A 26,271-nucleotide genomic window follows, 5' to 3' on the forward strand; every position below is an offset into this window, starting at 1 on the left:
TTGCTGGAAAAATATTTCGAAATGGTCATCCAACCATTATCTCATTAACAGGTTGTTGATTGGACTTGCCACGTTAGTATTTTTACCTAATATACATTAGGTTTTGTTGAAAAGAAATTATAAGATGAATTTTTATTTCTTTTATCTCATTTAAAAATACAAAATTTAAGTTAATCTTTTAAATGTCCACAAAAAACTCATTAAATAACATAAAAAGATGTCAGATCTAGCCTTTGATATGCTTCTGTCGTCTTCCCCCACTATCTCCTCCATTTCCTTCTTCGATCTTGACACTGAGGTAAATTTCTTAAATACCCATGTTTTGATTTTTGTTTTTCAGTTTAATCCTTTGTTCGTGTAAATTCTTTTTTGTGTGTGAATGAAGTGATAGGATCGTTTTCCATGATAGAAGCACTACATTGGGTACTTCAATGGGTGTGAGTTTTCTGATCAACTCTTCAAGCTCTAACATTATACAATCACCACGAGACGCTATCCACAAATGCTGGGTCTTCTACGACGAAACCCAATAAGAGAAAGGCATTGATGTCGACATTTGGGTCAAAACATTTAGGTAGGTGGTGGAGGAAGTGGTGGACTATGACCTGGAAGCCGATAATTCATTGGTTATGAATTTGGATAAAAGGATTAGCTTTAAATTTTGTGATTTTCAAAGGGATTAAAAGAACAAGTTTTCATTTTGTCATTTTGTATTTTTTACAATAGAATTTTAGGTGAAAAAAAATGTTGAAATGGTAGATTTATTTAGAAATCCATTAATGAGACAACGATCGAGTGATTATTTTGAACAAATTTTCTAAAAATAATGACTATATTAAAAAGAATTTAGAACGATCGAAATAGAAATGACTTTATTTTAAAGTAACTAACAGATAGTTTATCCTTTTATTTGGGCTTGCTTGCTTTGTAAGTAATAATTTTTTTAGGAAAGAAACATGGAAAAGGCCCAAGAAGAAATGGTCTATTCAATCCACCCACAAAAAAACAACAAAACCAAGCGAAAGGTACCCATATGATCTAATATGTTTTCGCCATACATTCACAAAAACCAATTCTATATTTTCATTTCGCTCCCCCACTTCCCCACAATCCCCTCTGACCCCTTCCTCCTCTTCTTCCTCTTTATTCACCATTTCCCTCATCTCTCGATCTTCCCAAAAACCAGAAAGAAACAACACCACAACACAACAATGGGCAAAGGTGGTTCTTTGAGCGACAATGTCATCAAGAACATCATCCTCTCTTACACCTACGTCTGCATCTGGATATTCCTCAGCTTCACCGTCATCGTTTACAATAAATACATCCTCGATAAGAAGCTTTACAATTGGCCTTTCCCAATCTCCCTCACCATGATCCACATGTCCTTTTGTGCCACCCTCGCTTTCCTCCTCATCAAAGTCTTCAAATTTGTCGAGCCTGTTTCCATGTCTCGTGAGCTTTACCTATCCTCCGTTGTTCCCATTGGTGCTCTTTATTCTCTCAGCCTCTGGCTTTCCAATTCCGCCTACATATACTTGTCTGTTTCCTTCATTCAAATGCTCAAGGCCCTTATGCCGGTGGCTGTTTATTCTATTGGGGTTCTCTTTAAAAAAGAGACCTTTAAGACTGATACCATGGTTAACATGATTTCCATCTCTTTCGGGGTCGCCATTGCTGCGTATGGGGAAGCTAGATTTGATTCATGGGGTGTGATGTTGCAGTTGGGAGCCGTTGCTTTCGAGGCTACCAGGTTGGTTATGATCCAAATCTTGCTTACTTCTAAAGGGATCACCTTGAATCCCATTACTTCTCTGTATTACGTTGCCCCATGCTGTTTGGTTTTCTTGTTGGTGCCATGGATTTTTGTTGAGTACCCAGTTTTGAAAGACACGTCGAGCTTCGATTTCGATTTCATCATTTTCGGAACCAATTCTTTCTGCGCTTTTGCTCTGAATCTAGCTGTTTTCCTTCTCGTTGGAAAAACATCTGCTTTGACCATGAATGTAGCTGGGGTTGTTAAGGACTGGTTATTAATTGCATTCTCATGGTCTGTCATTAAGGATACCGTCACACCCATCAACTTATTTGGTTATGGGGTTGCATTTTTGGGTGTTGCTTACTATAACCATGCCAAGTTACAGGCTTTGAAGGCTAAAGAAGCAGAGAAGAAAGTTGGACAGGCTGATGAGGAAGGAGAGAGGTTGATTGAGGAAAGGCAAGGTGAGGGATCTGTTAAGTGAAACTAAACAATCCCATAATTTAGAAACAAATGGGGCAGTTGATTTTTTTAGGATATGAAATATGGGAAGTGAGGTTGTAAAATAAGGACTAAAGGGAGATAGAGAGGTGTGGATGGATGATAATCAAAAAGGTGTTTTTCTAATGGGCAAAAAGGACAGGATAAAGATTTCTTTTGCTCTTTTGGCTGCATTTGAGTTATGGGGTATGCTGCTCTTAGGTCTCCGTTTCCATAAGCTAGTTATTATGGTAATTTTCTTTAGTAATATAAACTATCAAGGGGTTGAGATTCACATCTGTTGCTTATTGCATCCATTAATATATGTTAGGAGAGGAAGAAGAATCTCAAACTCCCTGTATTTTGTTTTTATTTATTTATTTGTTTATTATTTATTTTTTTGTCTCCTCTGTTTTCAGATGTTGACAAAATGTTTCTGTAAGTACTCCTTCCATTGTTGGAGTTTTTATTCTTATTTATTGATATATGTTTCTTTCTTCTCATCTGGTTTCTTTGTTTTGCTTTTATAGTAATGTGATGTTGGCATGTCCAGACATAGGCATGGAATATTACCCTTGAAATACATGAAAAACTCGAACATACCCATGTTGTACATATTCTCGTATTAAACACTCACACTTGAGTCCAAGAATTCGAGTAAGACAGATTTCTTCCTAGAATTTGATCCTAATATGAGTTAACAGTTTCAAATAGAATGAAAATCAAACATGATAAAAAGCTGTTGTGTTGAAAATCATGGACAAAATAGCATTTGGATTCAGGATATATGTATATCTATAGGCTTTTATATTCAGATTGATGAGATCTTCCCTGCTGAGAAATTGGCATTATATTCCTATTATAAAAGATTTTTTCTCCTTCAGGTAGCTTTCCAGGTTGCCTTATTGATTTTTCCCATTTTGTTTATTGAGGGAACCTATTTGCTTGTGGTTGGTAGGATAGTCTATACATGTGTATATATAATATATATAATATATAATCTTTTCTCACCTCTGTAAAGCTTGTGCACTTAGAAAATGCTTGATCTTGTCATTGTGAAAAGTGGAAATCCATCTCAAATTTAAGGGAAAAAAAAAAAAAAAGAGAAGGCATTGGATACCCAAAAAAGTGTTCCCTACTTCCCCTGATGTTGGGACTACCAGTCCAATATTCCTAAGTTGGATAAGATTAGACATTTCATGTCTAATTTTTTTGTCTTCATCTTCATTTTTATCAATGATAAATACAAATAAAATACGCGTATTAAGCGTGTTATGTTATGTCCGTATCGTATTTTGATAAGATAGTTAAAGTGAGCTTTCTATATCAGAATTTATCCCAAATTAGTTATTTGTTCTATTCCAACTTTTATAATGATTTGACCTGGTAGTGATGCATTTACCACTTTAAAAGACTGATGTAGCATAAACTTTGTTATTGCTGAAGGAGAACCATTTAGCCAGTTGTATAAACTAGGAATCATGCATGTCCATAGATCCAAGTTAAACAAAAATGTTCTTCACTTGCTTCATTTTCCAAATGATGGAGAATCAAAACATGACAGAGACACTCAAAAAAGGAACAGGAAATCCAAGGGATTTGTGTTACTCTTAGTTCAATCAATGGAACTTATTAAGATGTGGGTTGAAACAAGTTATGAATATGTCAGAAAATGCAAATTGCAGTGGAAATGTTTTATTTCTTGCATCTTAAGCCAAAAGGAAAACCATGTTACAGACAAGAGCTTAAAGTTCCCATATTGCAGAAACTTTGCTAGCTATATATATATATATATAGTAATAATTTGGTTATTAAAGAAGATTTCAAGTAACATTCAGTATGGAAAACTAGCATTTCTCCTCGATCGTTGATTCTTTAACAACGATCTCCATTTTGGGAGCTTGTTTAACTGTTTTCTTCCTGAACCATACTGCAGAAAGAAGGAATAATCCAAAGTTAAGGAAGCTTAATGCAGCTAGGAGCCCATAGAAACAATCTAATCTTCCTTTGTTTATGTGTTCTCCCAACCATCCTTGTTTGTCGCTGCTTCCGGTTGTGGCCTTCACAATGGAAACTAGCAAGCTACTAAAGAAGAAACCGAGTGAAAGAGTGGTGAGGAAGAGGCCAGTGCTCATTGTTTTCATTCCTTTTGGGGATTGAGTGATGAAGAAATCCAGTTGACCAGTGTATATAAATCCTTCTCCAGCACCCACCAAGAAGAATTGCGGAATCAGGTAGAAAACGGTTATCGGTAGTGTGGTTGTTTCATTGTATTTCTTTGCCACCGATAGCCGTTTCACCTCTACCACTGCTGCAGCTGCCATTCCCATGGCTGACAGGAACAGACCTATGCCTATCAGTTGCAGATTTGTAAACCCTGTAGACAGAAAATGATCAAAAACATTACTCGATTAATGTGAATCATTTGTTGTTTCGACAAATGATGCTGACATGATAGTCATCTTACCTGGTTCACCTCTCCATTTTTTACAAAGTGGAATAATAAAACGATCATAAACAGCTAAACTGATCAATATGGCTCCCACAAAAAAGACAGTAAGTGAACCAGCTGGAATTTGGAAATGTCCTATGGTTCTGTCCATGGTGGTTGCTTGTTCCACCGAGAAAGTGATCATCTGTGCATATGTCGTCCAAAATATAATCGTTGTTGCCCAAATCGGGAGTAGCCTGATCATCTTCTTTACCTCCTCTACCCTTGTAACTGGACAAAGCTTCCAAGGGTTCATCATGAAGGAACCTTGTCTGTAATCATCTTCTGTCACAACAGATGCCTTGTCCAGGAAGCTAAAGAATCAAAAACAGCAAATGGTAGCAGTTAAGAACTGATATGACATTAAACTGATTGATGCGGTAAAAAAAGTTGACATATTTTGGTATCGCAGATCGCATACCGAAACTGATCCGTGTGATGGATTCGTGATGCCTCAGGGAGATCTTCATACAACAAGGAAATATCAGAAGGGAGTTTAGCCGTCTTTTTCCCAGATGCAGCAGAAACAACTTGGCAAATATGTACAATGGGGCTTCCCGAACATTTCTTGTATCGGTATCGTTTTGTTCCCGAAAAGAATATCAAGAGTGCAATGAACATTGAAGCTGAACAGATTCCATAACCCCAACTTCGACCAACTTCATCTTGGATGTAAACAAGCACTGTGACTGCCATCAAAGTCCCTGTGCTGATGACAAAGAAAAACCTGTTGAAAAAATAAGCCATCTGGGCTTTCTCCTTTTCATTTTTCTCATCAAACTGGTCGGTTCCAAATCCTGAAACACTTGATTTCAGGCCACCGGTCCCTAATGCTATTAGATATAATGAAAGATAAAGAATTCCCATTTGAAAGCTGTTAGCTTGTTCGCATTGTGTTACGTCGGTATACTTGCACGGAGGTGGCCGTAGTTGTGGGAGTTTCGTAGATACTGCTAGCAGGCAAGTCCCCTGATTCACAAGTATTATTATAGATACTGTTTCAGTTAAAAATAGCTACATAAGATGAAAATCGAGCGACTTTCTCAACTTACAAGCATCTGAACCATGGAGAATATAGCGATCGTTCGGTATCTGCCCAAGTATGAATCGGCTAGGAAGCCGCCCAGTAAACATAGTAGAAATGATGTCCCCATGAAGTCTGTCACAACATTTGCAGAAGTAGCACTTGGAAGGTGCATGGTTCCACCCAAGTAAGTCACAAGGTTCACTGCTATTCCCATTGTTGACAGCCTCTCACATATTTCAATTCCTGAAAAACAACTTCAAACTGTTTATCTACAACAAAACTAAGGGCAGGTCCTGGAATTCAGTCATTAGCTCTATATCATGACCATACCATGCAATATTTGCATAAATCAAGATCCATAACACAAACATGAGCATTATTTGGTTGTAAAAAAGAATGAAAATATCATTTTTTTTGGTGTACCTAAGCTGAGAGCAGCAGGTACCCAGCCACCAGTTCTAGACTTGTCAGCAGGGTGACCCTTGTAGTCCACTGCATCAGCAACAGTCAAACTCATCTTCTCATCCTGCAACAAAGACTCACAGTTAAAACAACATTTCTAATGGTAAAACCCCATTTTATATTAGGCAAGATAAAGCAAAACTGAAAGCAGCAAAAGACACTAACCATGATTTTAGAAGTGTTTGAAGAGATAAAAGAGAGGTGGCAAGCAAAGAAGCCTCCTCTCTCTACAATATGAAGGGAACAACTATAAGCTGTTAAAGAAGATGAGTAGCCAAGCTCTATTTAAACAAGCAAGGCACCACTCACTACAATCCCTTACAACGACCTCCACCATTTATGAAACGTCTTTGTTTCTATTATCCTTTATCCCACAATATATATTACATTAATTCCTAGCTAGCAGTAAATATATATATAATAGGTACACACACACATATATATACAATAAATATGCTCCCCACTTTTCTTTACACGGAATATAATCTATAAACACAGAAAATTACAGGTGGTGGATTGACATTGGATGATATAGCTGTATTAAAAAAACTAATTAATATTTCTTTGTTGGCTAAAATTGAATCATGATAGCGTTGATTGAGTTCGCCTGTGAACCATGAATGCAAAAAGCTTTTGCAAACCCCACAAGCAAAAGCTGCCATTTTCTTTGTCATTGTCTGCAAGCTTGTATTTATTTTATTTCACTTATATTCATGATCTATTTTAGCATGTTCGGATTGAATATAATAATATTAATAACACAATGATTTAGATCTTACAGATTGCAGCAACAAGGAAAATTCATAGAATAATATATGATAATGTTGCGAAGAGAAATTGATTTAGGGTCATTTAATCAATGATTTAATGATGATTAATGGGATTAAAAAGGTTAAATCATTGAAGAAATATGTGAACCAAAGCTTTATGATACGACATGAGTTTGAATTTAAATAGATGGATGGATGATATTGCAAGCAAAAATAATTTAGGGGACCTTATTCGCTTCCACTTACAGCATAGCCATAGCTTTTTTTCACTGATTTCATGGCAAGGACAAACAAATATATGAAAATAGAGCATTAAGATTATGATCTGAAATGCAAATATGAAACACCTTTTGCTTTTTAGCAAAGACAAATGTTGTTCTAAAGGTAAAAATTGTGTTGCTTACATCAATCTGTCTTGTCTTCAACATATAGATATTCCCATGGTAAAAGTACCATGGAGGATCCTGTAATAAGAGTCGGATTGCATTTTGCTATCTCTACTAAAAAAAAGGCAAAATAGTCACTGTACATTAGAACAAAGAGTAAATTGATCATTCTGATTAAAAATTTCATCCATTTTTGCTATTAAAAACTGATTCCTGTAAGTTAGCATGAGGTACACGTGGCACTCGTAATAAGAATGAAATTTTTAACAAAAAAGACCGATTTACTCTTTAATCTAATATATAAATACAAATTTACTCTTTTTTATGTAGAAGAAACAAAATGCAATTAAACCTTATCATACTTTTACCATATTCCTGTGCCAAGAGAGCCACTTTATTATACTAGGTGTGAATCTTTTAATTTATTAAATAATTTATTTCTACTTTATCCAATCAATCTTTTAGTTTATTCAATGATTTATTCTTACTTTGTAAAATTAATGTGAATGAATTATTACTCAAATCATTTAACGTAATTAAAATATATAAAATAATATAATAATAAAATAATTTCTAAATAGTATAAAGATAATCTTATTCAAAATAATAAAATTGAATGGTTTTTGCTAAATTTATATAAATTATTTGAATAATTCAAATATTATAAATAATTAAAATATTTGTATTATATTAAAAGTAGATGTATTATAAATTATTTTATTATAACAAAATAAATTTATAGTTTATTATTTTATTGAAAAAAACGTTATTGAATTTTTCAAATTGATAAATTTGATTAATATTTATAATAAAGAATCATAAATAAAAATTAAATAATTTTTTGAAAGAAAAAAACGAAATAAATCTTATTATTACTACTACTACTGCTACTAATAACAATAATATAATAAAGACATTTATATTATAAACAACTTATTTTCTTTTAAATATTTAATCTAAAATTATTTATTGTATAAATAAATAATTAAGAGTTTTATTAGTTTTTCAAATTAACAAAAAATAAAATAATTCAACATAATTTTTAACTTTTTAAATTCATTATAAAATAGTTTTATTTAACAAAAATCTTATCAATAAGCAACAAAAAGATAGCTTGTTATTTTTATATTACAAATATAGGTATTTAGTTAGTTTCATTTACGTGATTTATAATTTATAAAATTTTAAATTAATAATGATGAAATTATATTTTAGTTTCTTATGAATAATAAAAATTTAATTTAATTATTTAAAAATTATAAAAATATCGAATATTAAATTGGTAAAATTATAATTTTACTCACGTATACAAATTAGTTTCGCCTAAAAAAAATCTGACTTCACTCTTAATTTCATGTATGTGAAATTTAATTACTCGTTTTTTTTAATTGATAATAAAATTCCACTTGTTTGATATTTGTATTTTTTAAATGATTTAAATGCGGAGTATGGATATATATAATCTATTTAATTGGAAACTTGCACATGAAAAGTGGTGGTAATGTAGTCGAAAGAATCCAAGGGAAAAACATTTGTAATGATTGAGAAAGGTGAGAAGGGAAAATTCCACAGTGAAAAAATGGGAAATTCATGTGAAGAAGAGTCGGCAAGAAATTAATGGTTTTGAGTGAGGTGATGTGGGATCATTAACCTCCACATGATTTTGCTTAATCAAGCCTTGTTAGGTCTCTTATCTCTATTCATTCTCTTAATCACTTCAATTTATATGCAAGTTTTTCTAATAAAGTTTAGGGGAGAATACTCGATGAATAAATAAAATAATGAAGAAATTGGAAAGATCGAATACATAAATAAATTTTATGCTTTCGAAGAAGATAAAAAGTCACGAGTAAAGATAATTTCACTAAATCGACAAAAATGAAGAGTACAAAGATGGAGATAAAAATTAAATTCCAAAACCTAAAAATAATAACCCTCAAACTTAAACGAGTTTTTCTTTCTAGGGTTGTAAAAAGCTTATTTATAGGCTAATTCATAAGTCAAATAATAGAAAAATAATCTACCTTAATTAGAGTTTAAGTGAGAAACTAAAACAGTATGTAATTAAAAGAAGTAAAGCTGAGAAAATTAAGAAACATTTTACTATGTCGTGATGTGGCTTTCTTCTCGTCGTGACGAAGTATGGTCACGTCGCTGGGCTGAAGCTTGTTTTCTCGTCATGAAGTTGGCTGCTCGATCGGATGAAAAGCCCTTCCTAGTTGTGACGTCACACACTATTTATTCTGAAATGCGAAGCATACTCCACAAATACTTTAAGGGGTCTAATTCTAGTATTTTTATTTATTCTATTATAATAAAATTATTTTGAGACTTAATTCTATAACCCCCAATAATCATCAGGTAATAATTCGTGTCTAACTGATTTGGGTGCCAATCATGGGGGTGTCGACACCGCCTTACACTATTCATTTCAGGTCATTCCAGTAATTATTTTTGAAGTTGGATCATTTTTATAGATATTTAATTTTTTTGGGTTAGTTTAGTAAAAAGTCCTTTTATATGACATGATATATAATTGATAGAAAACAAATATGCTTAAATTAAAATAGGGGGAAAAGGATTGTATAAAACAGTGACGCCGCGTTATTTATATCCCTTTCTAATAGTTTTATGTCACATCAGTACTCTTATCTTGAATTTCAGGATTTTATCTTGAAAAAAATCAAATTCAAATTAAAATACTAAAATTCAGATAAAATCTTGAAATTCAGGATAAGAATACTGATGTAGCATAAAACTATTGGAAAGAGATACAGATGACGTGGCATCACTGTTTCATACAATCCTTTCTTTAAAATAGGGAAGGATCCATTTACACTGTGTAAAAACTAAATGTAAAAATTGAAGTAGTTTTACACACTTCCGTACCGACTTACTTGATTAATATTTTAATTACCCAACCTGTTGAATTTATTAATATAATTGTACTCGTCATGCATGTAAATTTTCAAGCCAATACAATATCTTTATCATACTAATCTAAAATACTCTATATATTAATATATATTCAACGATTGAATTTTTTTACATAAAATAAATGGTTAGAAAATTTAAATTTACATCGAATTTAACATGCATTATTTACATGAAAAAGTCATAAAATATAATAATTAAATTATTAAAATATTAATTATATAAATAATTACGAAAATATGTAAAACTACTTTAATTTTTTCACGATATCCATAAATCCCTCTAATTCTTAAATATATGTAAAAAAAATAAATTTTGGCAAAATTTTTGGACCAAATTCTTAAAGAAAATTGAAGTGAAGAAACAAAAAAGAGAAGAATCACAATTTTTGCACCAACGGAGTCTTGATTTTGACATGAAAATCTCACAATTTTATGTTATTTTTGTATAAGTCGAATACTGTAAGAGGTAAGAAGACTAATAGTGTTTGACCCAAAAAAAAGAGAGTATCAGTGGTAGTAGGGACGGATCTAGGGCTTCCAAGATTCGATTCCTCTCAAATGAATTTTTTTATTTAAATTTTTTATAATTTATAAAAAATTAAATTAATAATAATAAAATTATATTTTAACTTTTCAAAAAATAATTTAAAATTTAATTTAATATTTTAAAATTTAAAAATATATAACTTAATTCTAAATTCTAAAAAAAATTCTGAATTCACCCTGCTGTAAATTTTAAACTAGCCTCCTAACGGTATTTGTGGGATGCTCAGACGTGTGGCCTGAATTGGGTAAACTGTTTTGAATGTCTCATCTTAATGTAAGCATTCCCACGTGACAGTAATGATGTCATGGACGTTTATGCTAGACACGTGTATCCATAAAAAAACTCGAACATTTATTAATCTTCTATTTAAATTTAGTGGTTAAAACTTATTTAAAAATTTTATTAATTAACTAAATATTTTTATTATATAATAACTTTTAATGGTTAAAATTTATTGTAGTTCAAATAATAAATCCTATAAATATAAATTAGAGTTTTATCTTTATTAATAATTCATTTGCATGAGTATTATTGTTAATATAAGAAAATATGGGTTTGAGTGCGTTGAAGCGTATTATCTTCTTATTTATGGGTTGAGGAGGGACTATAAATAATTTTAAATATTGTGTCAAAAAGAACAGATATAATTAAAATCTGTAGTGAAATTATTTAAAAAAATAATTCACTTGCAAAAGTCATAATATTTGTGGGAAATGTTACTAGTTTTAATGTTTTTATTGAGGGACGAAGTTGAAAAAGTATGATTAATGAGAATGAAGAATACATATATTTAGAATAATTAATTTTATATATTTATATTAATATTATTTAAAATAATATAACAAATTTGTATAGTTCATAAAAAAAAATAAGACTTCTTTGAAATGAACGAAATTTTTTCATTCTCTTTACTAAAAATAAACTAAATATTCCTTGTTGAATTGATTTATTGTTAACTTATTTACTAAAAAATGCGTAAAAAATAATACTCCGACCGAACATAGCATTATACTTTAAAGATATGGATTATAAGTGACATGATTATTTTTAGTTTTTGGGGTAAATTTGACATCTAATATTCTATTTTATGAAGGGACCAGGACTCAATTAGGACGCTTTTTCCATGGGAGTCTCTGCATGAGATAAATGGAGGGTATTTGAAGTCACATGATTTTACAGGTCATAATATAATGAAGTGAAAAAGATTGGGTAGTGATGGGCAAAACTTTCCAGCTTAGCTTATCAACCAACCACCCCCCCCCCTTATGATTTCACATGCAATGTCTAGTGCTTGGTCTGAAAATTTAGGATTTTAGTTCAAGTAATTGCAACATCAGACAACTTTTTAGCATTCTTTAGTTTTCATCAGTCAACTATCATGTTACTATAGATTGGGCCAGGCTTGTTAACCACTCACTTGGATCCTTATGTATTACATGTGTCTCACACTATCACTTTGTTTAAACCTGCTCAAAAAAACCACAAAAATTATTAAATACTAATAATTGGATAAATGTATGCTAAATAAATATGCTTAGGGAGAGTAGATCTGTTTATGGGTTGGGTTATCTGTTTAGGCTCGAAGACTTATCTAGAAATTAGGAAGGGTTTGGGTAAAAATATTAGGCTCATTTAAAATATGGACTGAGCTCGGGCTTGAACATTTAAGGCTCTAGCCTGGCCCGACCCGATCTGTTTTAAGTTTATAATACTTTATATTATGTTATTTTTATATATTATGTAATTTAGAACACATTAAAAAAAAACTTATATTATATATATAATACTGCTTTAATGTAAAATTTTAAAAAATGTTAAGATGACTATATAAAAATTTTCAATAAATAAAAATGCATAACATTATTAAATATTAAAATAAAACAATATAATTTTTTTAAAAAAATTAAAAATAATATGGGCGGGCCTAAAATGGGATTAGGTTAGTATTTTACAAATATAGGCAGATTTAGATAAAATGTTAGGCCCTGATTTCAAGTCAGGCCGGATTTGAACAAGCATATAAAGTATATTAATATCATACTTAGACTTGACCCGAACCCGACTCATGAACACATTTATAATAGAGCTATGATTCTTTAACTTATTATACTGTTTTTGATAGAATTAATCATTAAAAACACTAAATTAAATAGTTAATTCAATAATTAAAATAAATATTAAGTAAAATTCATATATTTATACTAATTCGAATTTAAAATCTTAAAATTCTATAAAACTCAAATTTATAAAACTCAAATTTAATCGACCGTTCATAATTCTTCCCTCTCATAATTACGTGCCCGGTTGCAAATTTTCTATTCAAAGCATGAATTGGTGCCCCATTTTACTTTTGAATTTTGATGTTCTTAGTTTCAATGGTGGGATAGCTTTTTTCATTTGATTAAATGAATTGAATGTATATAAAGAAGTGTCTGACTAATGTATCTTGATTTTTCACTTACGTCTTTTTGAGAATTTTGTGTAGTCAATTATAAGGTTATAATTGAAAAGAGATTGAATCAAGCTATGTTACTTTTCACGGATCCTTATATGATTTACATATCTTATATATGAGATATAAAATCACAAAAAAGATATAAAATCACTACGGATCCTTATATGATCTACATATCTTATATATGAGATATGAAATCACAAAAAGATATAAGCTCACTTCATGAAGATTTGTTTCAATCTTTTATATTCTTATATTAAGCTAATTGATTTGATAAGATTTGGGTAGATCAAAGGCTTAGTTAGTGAAATTGGATTCTCACTTTTTATATGAAAGTCTTGTTCAACTATCGGAAGAGATTGTTGTAGTAGTTATGGTTCTCACTATAAAGACAATTGCAACTTGAGCTGTAGCTAGTCCCAAACCATAACTTGCATTATTTAAGTTGGCAATCTTTTGAGATGAGCTCCGAAAAGTGTCTTTGGCCTATGATGCTTAAATATGTAGAATCAAATCAACAAGGATTGAATCAAGTCTTTTGATGCAATTCAGGTTCTCTTGAATGTGAAGATTGTATCATATTGATTTTTGGATATCTTGAAGATTTCGGTCTCTATTTTAGCCTTTATGAATATAATTGAAGACCTTTTTATATGGCTACTTTAGAGAATGGAAATTGATTGTTAATTAATATGTATCTTGGCAAGCCTTAAACTCCTATACATCTTAGGCTTGTTTAGTTAGAAAGTATGACAGTTAGTACTTATATTTTGTTCAGTAAGGAACTTGTTCAAAAGTTCATTCTGTAAATAAAACACAAGTGAGATACTTGATTTTACATTTGAGTTTTCAAGGGAAAAACATAGTGAAGAGTAATCTAGATCTTTGTTTGAGTGTGAGGCTGCTAAATGGAGAGTAATGGAATTTGAATCATCATGTGTACATGTTTGAAGATGGTGGATTAACTCTCTAAGTAAAACCTTGCATGCGTAGGTAAAAATCAAACTCCATAACCAAACTTTTGGTGTTGCTGTTCTTCACTAATTAGTTGCCCCAATTACAACTATTCGTATATCTACTTATATATCAACTCGCAAAATTTAACTGTTTCATTAGTATATCTGTTCATAAATGTTTCATAATATGCCATTGATGGAGTAGTTAAACTTAGATAAAGGTTTCCATTTTCTTGAGGAGAGAATCATTTCTTTATGTTTTACTTATGTATTAAAATAAATCTAGAATAATTCCATATTCAATCAGTATTGTTGTTTTTACCATCATTAAGAAAATGTGCGTTTGAACATGCTTAAATGCATCTTTTCTTTCGTTTTATTTAAAGCTGAATAAAGGGTTATGAATAAAAATAAGCTTTGTATAGAAAAACATTTAATATTTCACTTTATTCAAGTAATATTACACTATCATAAACTCTCAACAGTTCTATGTTAATGGCTGCTAAGGATCCTAAAGAAAATACTCTTCGAAAACTCGAAATATATACACGAAACTCCTTCATATCCTGTAAAGAATTAAAAAAAAAGAGAGCTTAATATACTAATTTTCGATGTATTATATAAATGAAATTAATAAAAATATTGTGAAAGATGATTACCGTGCATATTCAACATTAACTTTGGTATCTATCTTTGAGATGGCGTCAAAGGCTTTGTTAGACAACTGCAAAGTGGCGGGGCAAGGGTCATGTGAGCATAGATCCACTACCTGCACGACTATGGATCTAACCTTGCACGGCCTCTTTGGGCCACTGATGCACCTTACCCTATATTTCCTCCCACATGATGCTCCATTATCCCATAACCCATCACTCACTGCAGCAAACAACTCTCCCGGAGGGAATTGGTCTTCGCTGTATCCACCGCATCTTGTCGCTTCATTATTCAATTCTTTACAAATCAGTTCATATAAATACATGATTATGAATATGATTTAAGAGTTGACTTTGTTTCTTTTTAATTCTACCCAAATTCGGATAAGAGAACTCACACATCACAAATAAGATTATTTCTACATAGGTTCTGGAGTGAACACCAATATCACCGGAAAAGAAGTTAAGGTTCTTATGCATAAATTTAAGTATTGATACTTTAATTTGATTAATTTTAATAAATATATATTTAAAATTTTTAAATTTCAGTCGTGATAAATAAAATAGCAATTTAATTCCGTAACCATTAACTCCATTAATTAAAACAATATGACATTTTATTAGTATTATGTAAAAATAATAAATTTATATAAAATTAAGCATGCAATAATAAGCTTGGGACATAAAAATTAATTAAGAAATAACAGAATTAAATTTAATGTATTTAACAATTATGTGAAAATTAAAATATTAAAATATAAAAAATATGGAATTAAAAATAATTAAATTAAAATAGAAAGAATAAAACCGTAACTTACGCAAGTAAGGAGGACCATAGGAGGCTGCCGTCCCGACATCTCCTAAGACACCGACTACATCAAATAGTAGTACGCAATACATTACCAAAAATGTTGCCGACATTGAGCTTGTCCTCATAACTTGCTGTCCTTTTGGTTTCCCCACCTTTATCATGTCTTCTTGTGATAAACTTCTCTGTTCCAACCCTATTTATACTTTAGATCGAAGCAGCATGCTTGAGTTTAGCCCATTTGACTCTTTTTTTTTAATGTGGGTGGTCGTGGGGCGGCTGTCACACACTGATATATATATATACAGATTAACAGAAGGTATTGGGTTGCACGAGCATACTTGCATTGCTGGTTTTCCATTAATTTTTCCATTATGCATGGTGGTGAGGTGATGAGCATCCTGGAGTGGTAGGGTATAGGTTTCGGAAGCTTATGGCTGCTAAAACTGGTTTTCATTATTTTACTACTGAAATTATAGGTTATTTGAGAATATATATATATAAATGATAATGGATGTTTCTTTCTTTCAAGAGTTTCACATGCTGGTTGTGGAGTCACAATGTGATAAACCAGAGGATACATAGATATATTATATATAATCTATGGTGACGATGATGATGATGAGTGCGTATTATATATTTGATGAAGATAGACACCTAAGAAAAACAGCTACGTGTGAAAAACCCTAAACCCTATAACTTTTTAACTCTACTTTCTCCTTTATCTCCTATGTTTTTCTGACACCACCTTGTCTTTAAATATAAAATAAAGCACGAGTATGCACATAAAATTTATATATAAGCAAAAGCTAGCCATGAAGCTAATCCAATTATATGATGGCTTTTATTTGCGCATGGCGAATGTAAACTTCATCATATAAAATAAAATTATTTTGGATTCGGATGATGCATAAAATTTATTTAAGGTACGGGTTTAAATTTCATCGATCGCGGCCTCTTTAATTAAGGCAGTCCTCAAAATATTTTTACTTCGATGAAATTGAGAGGCAAATTTTCTAACGAAGATAATACTAAATTTAATTAACTCTAAATAAATGACACTTTATAAAAATATATTGAAAAATATAAAAATATAATTAACAGATAAACACATTTTAAAGGTTGATGATGTGTTCCAATCGATGGGTAATGAGATAACTATTCAGCCACTAAGTCTAAGATAAGAAACCAAAGATTAATATGCAATTTAATTTGTTACTGGCTATTAGCTAAGCTAAACTAGGCCGCCGCCAAATTATTTATTTTCTATGCTAGTCGCTTTCTAGCTCTTTCATTTCGTAGGACTGATATGGCTTTCAATTCTGCTTGTATGACTGAGGCAGTGCCGAAGTTCCGACCATAGCCAATCAGCTAGATGCCCTTCCTATTGATATGTTTTATAATTTTATTTTATTTTGCAATTTAAGTCCTTAATTATTTAATTTCGACTTACATTTTAAATTTTTATGATTTGGATGTGTTTAGAGATTTCAACTTGATTTTGCTTCAATATTTTGATTATATCTTAATTTATAAAATTCTAATTTGGGTCCGTAATATACTATTCAAAAGATAATGAAAATACACTTGTGTGCTTGGTTAATATTATGAAGACGCTCAAGAATATCCTTGAAATCTGTTAAAAAATTGCCAAACCTAAAAAACATTGCTTATTCATTAACAGTGTGTTTGATTGGCTATTATAGCCAACTGAATCGCACTCTATTCGACACATTTTCTTATTGCATAGTTTGGTTCATGGGATTGGTATTCAGCGGAATAAGCCATATTCAACAAAATCGTGGAATGACATTCTCATCTTTACCCTCTAAATAGAAGAATTTTCTTTCCCAAACACCCTTCAATATTTTACTTATTTTCATATAATATTTCAGCAAAAACCTCAAAGTGCCTGAATGAAGAAGTAGATAAGCTAGCAAAGGAAGGTATAAGATTTCTCATATTTTGCTTTGGTTATTATTTTTTGTTGAATTCAATTATTTTTATGTTTTCAAATTATTAAGTGAAATGATGCATTTCACCTTAGTGATTCACAGAAAAAATCATTCTTCAATTCTTTCCTCTTTCTTCATCTCCTCTTGATTCGCTCTTCTCTTTCGTGAACAATTTTTGGATCACATCATTTAGGTATCAGAGTCAGGTTATTGATGGTAGTGATAGTATTTCTCACACTTCAAAAGACAACCAAGAGTTAGAGAAATAGTATGATTGGGGTATAAATTAGATAAGCAATTCATACAATGTAAGTACGTGATTCGGTATGAATTAATGAATCCCACTTGTGTGGTTGTTAATTATAATGAGGTCTTTCTAATTTTTAATGCTATTGATAAATTAAATCGTGTGAACTTTGTTTTAAGGTTATTTGTTAATAAAGTAAATAATAACGAACTTCTTTTTAAATTTAGATTTTGAGTCAAGTCAAAAGATCAAAATTTTTAGCTTTTCATTTTTTTAAAAAGTACTTTTCAATAAAATTAACTTTTTTTACTTCTTATTACCATATTTTTCAATCTCAATGATAAACTAGTCGTTAGTTTCTTGAAATACCCCCAACAGCTGCATAGCCGGTAGCCATGCCAATCCTCCCATTAGTATTCATTTTCACCCATCCAAGGGCCGAAATACCCCAACCAACTAGTACTGAAACATTCTAATTTGTATTGAATACCAAGACCGCTACATGCATGCCGGCTCCCAACATCTCTCAACATAGCATTGGCACACCAGCTGTCTTGTTGGACGGAATAGCATCAAGTTACGTTGCTTCCAACAAGTGATGGCAAAAATTGGTTCCCGATGCAATGTTTAGATTGAATTCATTTTCATTGTTCTCTTATCAACCAATTTGCAAAGTGAACTAGAGATGAAACTATTTTGTACCTTTATTAGAATCAACCTTAACCCGTGCTGCCATGCAGACCTTACACAAATACATTCCCAAAGAGGATGCAAGTTAGTCTCCATGGCAGCTCCACATAAATGGCAACACCGTTCGAAATTGGTAAGAAGTCACTCTTGCAACACAATCCACAGCAATGTGCGAAAAGGCAACCATTATCATCATTCATCAATCACATCACACACTCGAGTATCGTCCACAGCATGATCATGCAAAAGCCCCAATTTCAGTATCCAAGGGTCCTCCTACAATCTAACTCACTTGCGTCTCCTATAGACTAACAATTGTGTTGTGGTAAAGCCAGTCCATACTTTCGAAAGAGAATTCTGTCTCAAAATAGACAGTTGGTGATCATGATTTCGCACTTACACTTCAGAATCCTCACCCAATGCCAATAAGCATCGGTTAAAATTCCAAAATCTATTTCAACTAAAAGTCAGTGTAGACAACATCTCTAATCAACTAAGGCCTAATTCTCCGTTGCTGTTACAATTGAAAAGTGTTTTTCAAAAGTGCCGTAAAAGTATTGTTAGGATCGTCCCGAATAAGCAACGAACAAGTAAAAATAGTAGAAGAAATTGAGAAGATGAACACACAAATTTAACGTGGAAAAACCCCTCAAAAGAGGATAAAAAACCACGGGCAAAGATAATTTTACTATAATGGCAAAAGAATGAAGAGTACAAAAGATGGAGATAAAAACTAAACCCCGAAAACCTGAAAAACAAAGAACCCTCAAACGTAAACACAAAATTCTCTGAATGTGTTATGAGTTCTAATCTAATGGGTGTCTCTTTTTTCTAAGATTGTAAAGGAGCCTATTTATAGGCTAAATTAGTAAGTCAAATAAACTATACTAATAAATGCTAAATATATTAGACTAATAAATACTAAATCTTCTAGAAAGAAAATATATTTTTGTTTAACTTGACTTGCAAGCAATCTCTTAGAATTTGGGTCACACAATTCTAACAATCTCCACCTTGACACAAATTCTTTCAATGCCATCTTTGCCAAAACCCGCCACGGGCCTATCTTGAACTATGCAGGGAATTAACTGAGTCGAATCTATGCTTAGAAGCTGGAAGACTTCTAGCCTTCGACTTGTGCACTGCCAAATCAAAACTAACCCGGGTCTGATTTTCACGAATACAGTGCCCTAACTTTTCAAAACCTGCATCCAAAAGAGAACCTCTCTTCAACGAAACGGTCATACCTTTTTCCCTCCTATGACCAAGTTGCCTCCGCTTCAAATGAGTTGACTTTGACTCCGTAACCGACGAGGGACGTCCGATTTCACCGGTCACTGTAGAACCTTCCAGAATATAAAGACTGCCGGTTCTTTTACCTTTTAACAAAACGAGAGCTCCACGAGATACTTTAATGTCGCTCGACTCGATGTTGATTCTGCATCCTTTCAAGTCTAAAATACTCAAGGAGATGAGATTCTTTCGTAAATCAGGTACATACCTGACATCTGAGAGTGTCCTAATCGTCCCATCGTGTATCCTAATTTTAACAGTACCAATACCGATTATTTTACTAGATGAATCGTTTCCCATGTGCACAACTCCACCTTCAACTGAACTGTATGTGGAGAACCATTCTCTATTGGGACACATGTGGAAAGAACATCCTGAATCTAGGATCCACTCAGACGTAAGCTTGGAGTTATCGCTCGTTGACACTAACAAGAAATCATCACCGCCTTCATCGACCAAATTAGCACCAGCTACATCTTCCTCGTTACTCTCAGCAGCTCTTTTATTTCGCAGTTTAGAACAATCTGCTTTGACGTGACCTAACTTTTTGCAATAGCGACACCTTTTGTCTCGTTTCTTTGATGCTACCAAAACGGAAGCTTGTCTATTTGCTTTGCTATTCAAATCAAACTCATTGTCGAGTTTGTCTCTACTCAACAAATGACCCTTCACATCTTCGAACGAGAGTTTGTCTCTGCCATAAATCAGGGTCTCCCTGAAAGACTTGTATGAAGAGGGTAAAGAGCACAATAATAGCATAGCTTGATCTTCATCGTCAATATGAACCTCAACGTTCTTTAAATCATTTAAAAGAGTAATGAATTGACTGATGTGATCTTTAAGAAGCTCACCTTCGTTCATGCGAAACGTAAATAGACGTTGTTTCAACACTAAACAGTTAGCCAGAGACTTAGTCGCATAAAGAGTTTCTAACCTTTTCCACAAGGCGAATGAGGTCTTCTCCATCAATACCTCCTGCAATACTGTATTCGCGAGGCACAACTGGATTGCAGACAAGGCCTTTTGATCAAGCTCTTCCCATTCTGTTTGATTTAGATTCTCAGGGTTTTTCCTTGTAACAACTTTTTTCAAGTCATTTTGAACTAGAATTGCCATCATCCGAACTTGCCACAGATTGAAATTTGTCTCACCATCGAACTTCTCAATTTCAAACCTTGTTGCTGCCATCTCTGACCGGGCTGATCTATGAAAGTTAAACTAGCTCTGATACCACTTGTTAGGATCGTCCCGAATAAGCAACGAACAAGTAAAAATAGTAGAAGAAATTGAGAAGATGAACACACAAATTTAACGTGGAAAAACCCCTCAAAAGAGGATAAAAAACCACGGGCAAAGATAATTTTACTATAATGGCAAAAGAATGAAGAGTACAAAAGATGGAGATAAAAACTAAACCCCGAAAACCCGAAAAACAAAGAACCCTCAAACGTAAACACAAAATTCTCTGAATGTGTTATGAGTTCTAATCTAATGGGTGTCTCTTTTTTTCTAAGATTGTAAAGGAGCCTATTTATAGGCTAAATTAGTAAGTCAAATAAACTATACTAATAAATGCTAAATATATTAGACTAATAAATACTAAATCTTCTAGAAAGAAAATATATTTTTGTTTAACTTGACTTGCAAGCAATCTCTTAGAATTTGGGTCACACAATTCTAACAAGTATTTATTAATTAATTGTTAGTATAACACTAATTTTGAACTCCCGTAATTAACTTAATAGATTTATTCCGGTCCAGATTAATTGAATTGTGCTTTATAATACTTAATTTCAATTATAATTGTTCACATATAAAAGAAAAAGAGAAAAACTCTTTCCCAGAGTGACTAAGCAATTAGATAAGCATATGATTCGCTTAGATCTTTCGCTAATTAAATAATAATAAATCAAATAAAGATATTATTTGCTACATTAGTTTGCCTATATATATATACATATATGATGATGATTTTGTTTTCGGAGTTTAAAAATAACACAGTTCATTAAATAAGAATAATTATTTGATATATTAACGATTGATTATTTTGATTTTACAAATAACTGTTAAGAAATCATAAATATTTTTAATCGATATTTTTTAACGGAAAAATTAAAAATAAATAAAACGAAAAAATAGTTATTAAATTATTAAAGTGTATTTATTAGATTCTTTGAGATGAAAATAAATAAAGTTTCCTTTATTCTTTCACTTTTATTTGGCATTCATCTCAAGCAAGCTTTTATTTGAAAGGGCTGAAATGAAATCCTCTTTAAGCCTTGCTTAATATTTAATGGACAAAATCAAAGAAAGGAGGAGAAATTTTCAAAATTCTCAAGCAAGCTTTTATTTGAAACATTCAGAGCTCAAATTCATATTTCTGCTTTTCAACATTCGCGACTATAGTAGCATCTTTGCTGCTATTTTTTTAACTTATTTATTTTTTTATTGAGAAAAAAATGGATATCTCTTCTTTATTTTTCAAAAAATTTTGGTTCATTGATTGAATGATTCTATTTTAATATCAAACAAATCATAAATATATGGTTAACATTAATAAAAATATTTATCAATTTAATAAACTTTATTTTGTGTTACACTAGATTTTGTAGTAATGTGAGTGTATGAATATATATGAGAAATTATTTTATGGATTTTTTCTAATCACATTATTCATGGTCTCTTTCTAATTATTTAATGGCATTTCAACAAATTTTGTCATGTAATTGACATATAATTTTGATAATTTTTTTAACCTGAACCTTGAATCTTGAACCTGAACTTTGAACTTCAAACCCCAAACCTTAAATTTAAACCCTAAACCCTGAACTCAAATTCCAAACTCTAAACTCGATTACTAAACCTCGATCCCAAACCTTAAACCCATAACTTGGGATTCAAGGTTCGAGTTCAAGATTTTATGTTTAAGGTTTGTGGTTCATGTTTCAGGGTTCTAGTAAAAAAAACCCCAAAATTATATGTCAATAATATGAAAAAATTTACTAGAATGTCATTAAATAATTGGGAAGGGATTAGGATGATGTGGTGGAAAGAGTCCAAAAAATAATTTCATATATATATATATTAGTGTTTTAGATTGACTTTTTTATATAAATTTTATTTAAAAAAATTAAAACATCCTTGTAATAATATTTATCACTTCTTAAAAAAAATTTACATTTTTTTTAAAAATTTAATTGGTAATGATTATTTTTTGACATTTAGTCAAAATTCTAATAATAATATAGATAGTACAAATTTGCAAATTACTTTTCATGGAATCATTTAAATCAACTTGTGAGAATTGGGTTTCCAACCATAGAATTATACCATCTCCATTTGTGTGAATTTAAAAGTTTCTTGAGGTATATATATATATATTATTCCTTGATTTAATGAAAAACAAAGAGAATAATCTCTTTTGACTTTTAATCAGGAAAAAAAAAGTTCTTTAATTTTTCCTTTATGAATGCCTATAAATAATCAGTCCAAAGCAAAATAAGAAACAAGTAGCCAAAAAATTTGCAAGAGCCACCAAGGACTTGAGATTTTATATTCTAAAACATGAAGAGAAGAGTTGTTAAATGGCTGCTCTTCTTCTTCGTCGTCGTCGTCATTTGTTCTAACAATTCTCTCGTACACTCCTCAAGTGAAGCTGTGCCGTTCATCTCATCATCAAAAGTTTCAGGTCATCATTATGTCAACCCACTGATGGAGGGAAAACAACTCAACAAAAGTACGTTATCCATCTCACATTCATATATTTGAGTCAACCTATTAAGGGGTTCAAACCTTATCGAGCCAATCCGACGAGGCATTATTACTTTGCACATCTTGTTTTAAATTTGAGCTCTAGATGAAGTTGGATGACAAAATCCCAACTCGATTTGAAAATAATATCGACCTATTAAAGGTTTGGTTGACTCCAAATAAATGATATATTTCATTCATAATAATATAAAATAGTAATGATTATGATTTTTTTTTTTAAATGCAGATGTACTTAAAAGGCATGGAAGAATGTTGAAGACATTACATAATGAAGAAATTAACGCTAGGGAGGATGCAGGTGAAGAAAGCAAAAAAGGGAAAGGAACCTACGGCGGCGGGGACCTTCTTCGGCCTCGTGCCAGAAAGAGTGGAGCCAACTCTTTACTTCTCAAATCCTCACCACTTATGCTTAGATACCTCTTGCTAATTGGCTTCCACCTCGCCACTATCTTCTTCTTTTGATTCCAGCTTTGGTTTTTATTGAAGTATAATGCTTCCATGCATCGGGTTTGTATCTTGCTTATGTTCAAGTTATTCATATATTTTGCTCAATGGGGAAAGATATAATATTCATATATTACCGGTCGTGTTTAAAGTGTGTATATATATATCTGTAATATACATTCCTACCGGAACTGACCAGGCTCCACCTCACCCTATTGGAGACCTCATCATCTGACCATGACTTACTACTTAGCTATAAGTTAAGATCCTCCCTGACTTCATGCGATACACGTGAAGTCTACTGGCTCACAATAACGAAACTTGAGTCCTAACTCAGTTGACATTAATATTGTTGTCAATACAAGAGTTAAGAAAAAATTATGGGTAATTCTAGGCATTATATCACGCATATACCAATATATGTGTCTAGAACTCCTACTCATCAGAGACTCTCTGCAATATTAGTGTGAACCTCAATCCTCTTTTTACCCTTACCCTCGCCTCTCCCACATTCTCTCTTCTTCCTGCACATCAATAATATCTATATCAAGTTTAAAATGTCAGCTACAAAATGAAACCTCATAACTATAGTTTAGTTTGAATCAACAACAATTGATTTCACTGATATCTCCGTTTTTATCTCATCCCAAGGCTTAAACTCAAAATCCAAGGAAAAACAGTGACATGTTGCTATTATACATCATTTCACACACACACATGATTAAAGCAAAACCAGCAAAAGTGAAATTAAATTAAAAACAAGCACTTTTAAAATCCAACAAAGAACAAAAAAGAGAGAGATAATTGAAGAAGGGTTGTTGGGGTGGTAGCTAAGCATTGGAATAATAAAGTGGACGCCGGTACTCGTCGAAGTACTCATCCCGATCCACATAAACAATGGCGTAAAGAGCATAGATTATCCCTGGTATATATCCCAGTATCGTTAACACTAGACAAATGCAGAACTCTGCCTGCAAACCCCCACCAAAAAAACAACAAAACAACAAAACAACATCAAAACCCAGATTTTATTTTGAATCCAACAAATATAATTTAATTACTTACAGTGCAACAACCGTGCCTTAAGCAAACTCCTAAAGGAGGGAGCAAAATGGCGATCAACAGTTCGCAGCAAATTTCGCAACGTGAAGGCATGTCTGGTGGGTGTTTTCAAGATTAAACTAAAGTGATTAAATTAAACAAATCACAGAAAACAAAGAACCTTTTTACTCCCAAGAGTTTTTCTGAGATTGGATGTCAGTTTATGGAGATGAAAACAAATAATAACAGATCGCTCGTTTTCGTGGAAAATTTCACGGGGAAAAAAATATAATGATGCTAATAATAATCTTCAATCACAGGCATTCTGGATCGTCCATTTTTCGTGATTATAGTGTAATGAATGGTGATGATTACGTTGCCAGTTCTTGTTGACATACATTTGGGCTGGATCCGTACGTACTAATGAATGCTGCTGCCAAGGAAACATAGGGATGTGCAGGCTGCAATGGAAGAAGCCCATTAATCGATGACGGATCTTCCCACTCAGACTTTAGGGCCGAATTAAGATATTTTATTATGTATTTTTTTTATGTATAACAAATATAGTACAATTACAAATACAAGTTTGATTAATCCCATTATTATCGCACAAACGGGCTAAAGCCAACAAACTAGAACTAATTGGATTAATGGTGGGTTTGGATGGTAGGTACACGTTTACGTGCGGTTAGTGTAAAAACAGTGGTGACTGTGAGATTAGATACTATAGCGATATTGTAGCGTGGGACAAAAAGTAAGCTAAACGCATCGCACCGTATCACTCATCCAAACCATGTAACAATTTTTTAAGGATGATTGTGAGGGAAAAAAGTATAGTAAGTATTAATCACATATATAAGAACACATATACTAAAAGAATATAGATTAAATTGTGCTATTAGTCCCTATACTTTACAAAAAAATATGGAATTGGTCTTTATACTTTAACTTCATCAATTTTAGTCTTTATAATTTTTGAATGGATGAATTTTAGTCCCTTTACTTTTCAAGTTTTGAAATTTTAGTCCTGACTCAGACAGTAACAATTAAGCCATTTTGGTTAAATTCAATTACTAGTATTGTACTATATATGCGTATAG

At 31.9% G+C, this 26,271-nt stretch overlaps 5 protein-coding genes across 5 annotated transcripts; 2 read left to right on the top strand and 3 right to left on the bottom strand.

The window, feature by feature from the left end:
• Positions 1–970: 970 nt before the first annotated feature.
• LOC107893443 (probable sugar phosphate/phosphate translocator At5g25400) lies at positions 971–2,742 on the top strand. Its single transcript, XM_016818431.2, has one exon. The coding sequence runs from the start codon at positions 1,044–1,046 to the stop codon at positions 2,241–2,243; it is 1,200 nt and encodes a 399-aa protein (XP_016673920.2). The 5' UTR covers positions 971–1,043; the 3' UTR covers positions 2,244–2,742.
• A 1,160-nt stretch (positions 2,743–3,902) lies between these two features.
• LOC107893442 (protein NRT1/ PTR FAMILY 6.2) lies at positions 3,903–6,631 on the bottom strand. The gene is made up of 6 exons (XM_016818430.2): positions 6,385–6,631; positions 6,181–6,283; positions 5,783–6,000; positions 5,152–5,699; positions 4,707–5,044; positions 3,903–4,616 (listed from the first exon to the last, which is right to left on the bottom strand). Exons 1-6 carry the CDS (start codon positions 6,385–6,387, stop codon positions 4,087–4,089), a joined length of 1,740 nt encoding a protein of 579 aa, XP_016673919.1. The 5' UTR covers positions 6,388–6,631; the 3' UTR covers positions 3,903–4,086.
• Positions 6,632–14,567: 7,936 nt separating this feature from the next.
• LOC107894816 (EG45-like domain containing protein) lies at positions 14,568–16,193 on the bottom strand. The gene is made up of 3 exons (XM_016820025.2): positions 15,741–16,193; positions 14,929–15,205; positions 14,568–14,835 (listed from the first exon to the last, which is right to left on the bottom strand). Exons 1-3 carry the CDS (start codon positions 15,892–15,894, stop codon positions 14,829–14,831), a joined length of 438 nt encoding a protein of 145 aa, XP_016675514.1. The 5' UTR covers positions 15,895–16,193; the 3' UTR covers positions 14,568–14,828.
• A 7,211-nt stretch (positions 16,194–23,404) lies between these two features.
• LOC107893440 (uncharacterized) lies at positions 23,405–24,265 on the top strand. Its single transcript, XM_016818428.2, has 2 exons — positions 23,405–23,651; positions 23,913–24,265. Exons 1-2 carry the CDS (start codon positions 23,480–23,482, stop codon positions 24,146–24,148), a joined length of 408 nt encoding a protein of 135 aa, XP_016673917.1. The 5' UTR covers positions 23,405–23,479; the 3' UTR covers positions 24,149–24,265.
• Positions 24,266–24,795: 530 nt separating this feature from the next.
• LOC107893441 (UPF0057 membrane protein At4g30660) lies at positions 24,796–25,447 on the bottom strand. The gene is made up of 2 exons (XM_016818429.2): positions 25,196–25,447; positions 24,796–25,101 (listed from the first exon to the last, which is right to left on the bottom strand). Exons 1-2 carry the CDS (start codon positions 25,283–25,285, stop codon positions 24,961–24,963), a joined length of 231 nt encoding a protein of 76 aa, XP_016673918.2. The 5' UTR covers positions 25,286–25,447; the 3' UTR covers positions 24,796–24,960.
• Positions 25,448–26,271: the final 824 nt, after the last annotated feature.

Source organism: Gossypium hirsutum, chromosome A13 (assembly GCF_007990345.1).
Source record: "Gossypium hirsutum isolate 1008001.06 chromosome A13, Gossypium_hirsutum_v2.1, whole genome shotgun sequence".
Taxonomy (NCBI): Eukaryota; Viridiplantae; Streptophyta; class Magnoliopsida; order Malvales; family Malvaceae; genus Gossypium; species Gossypium hirsutum.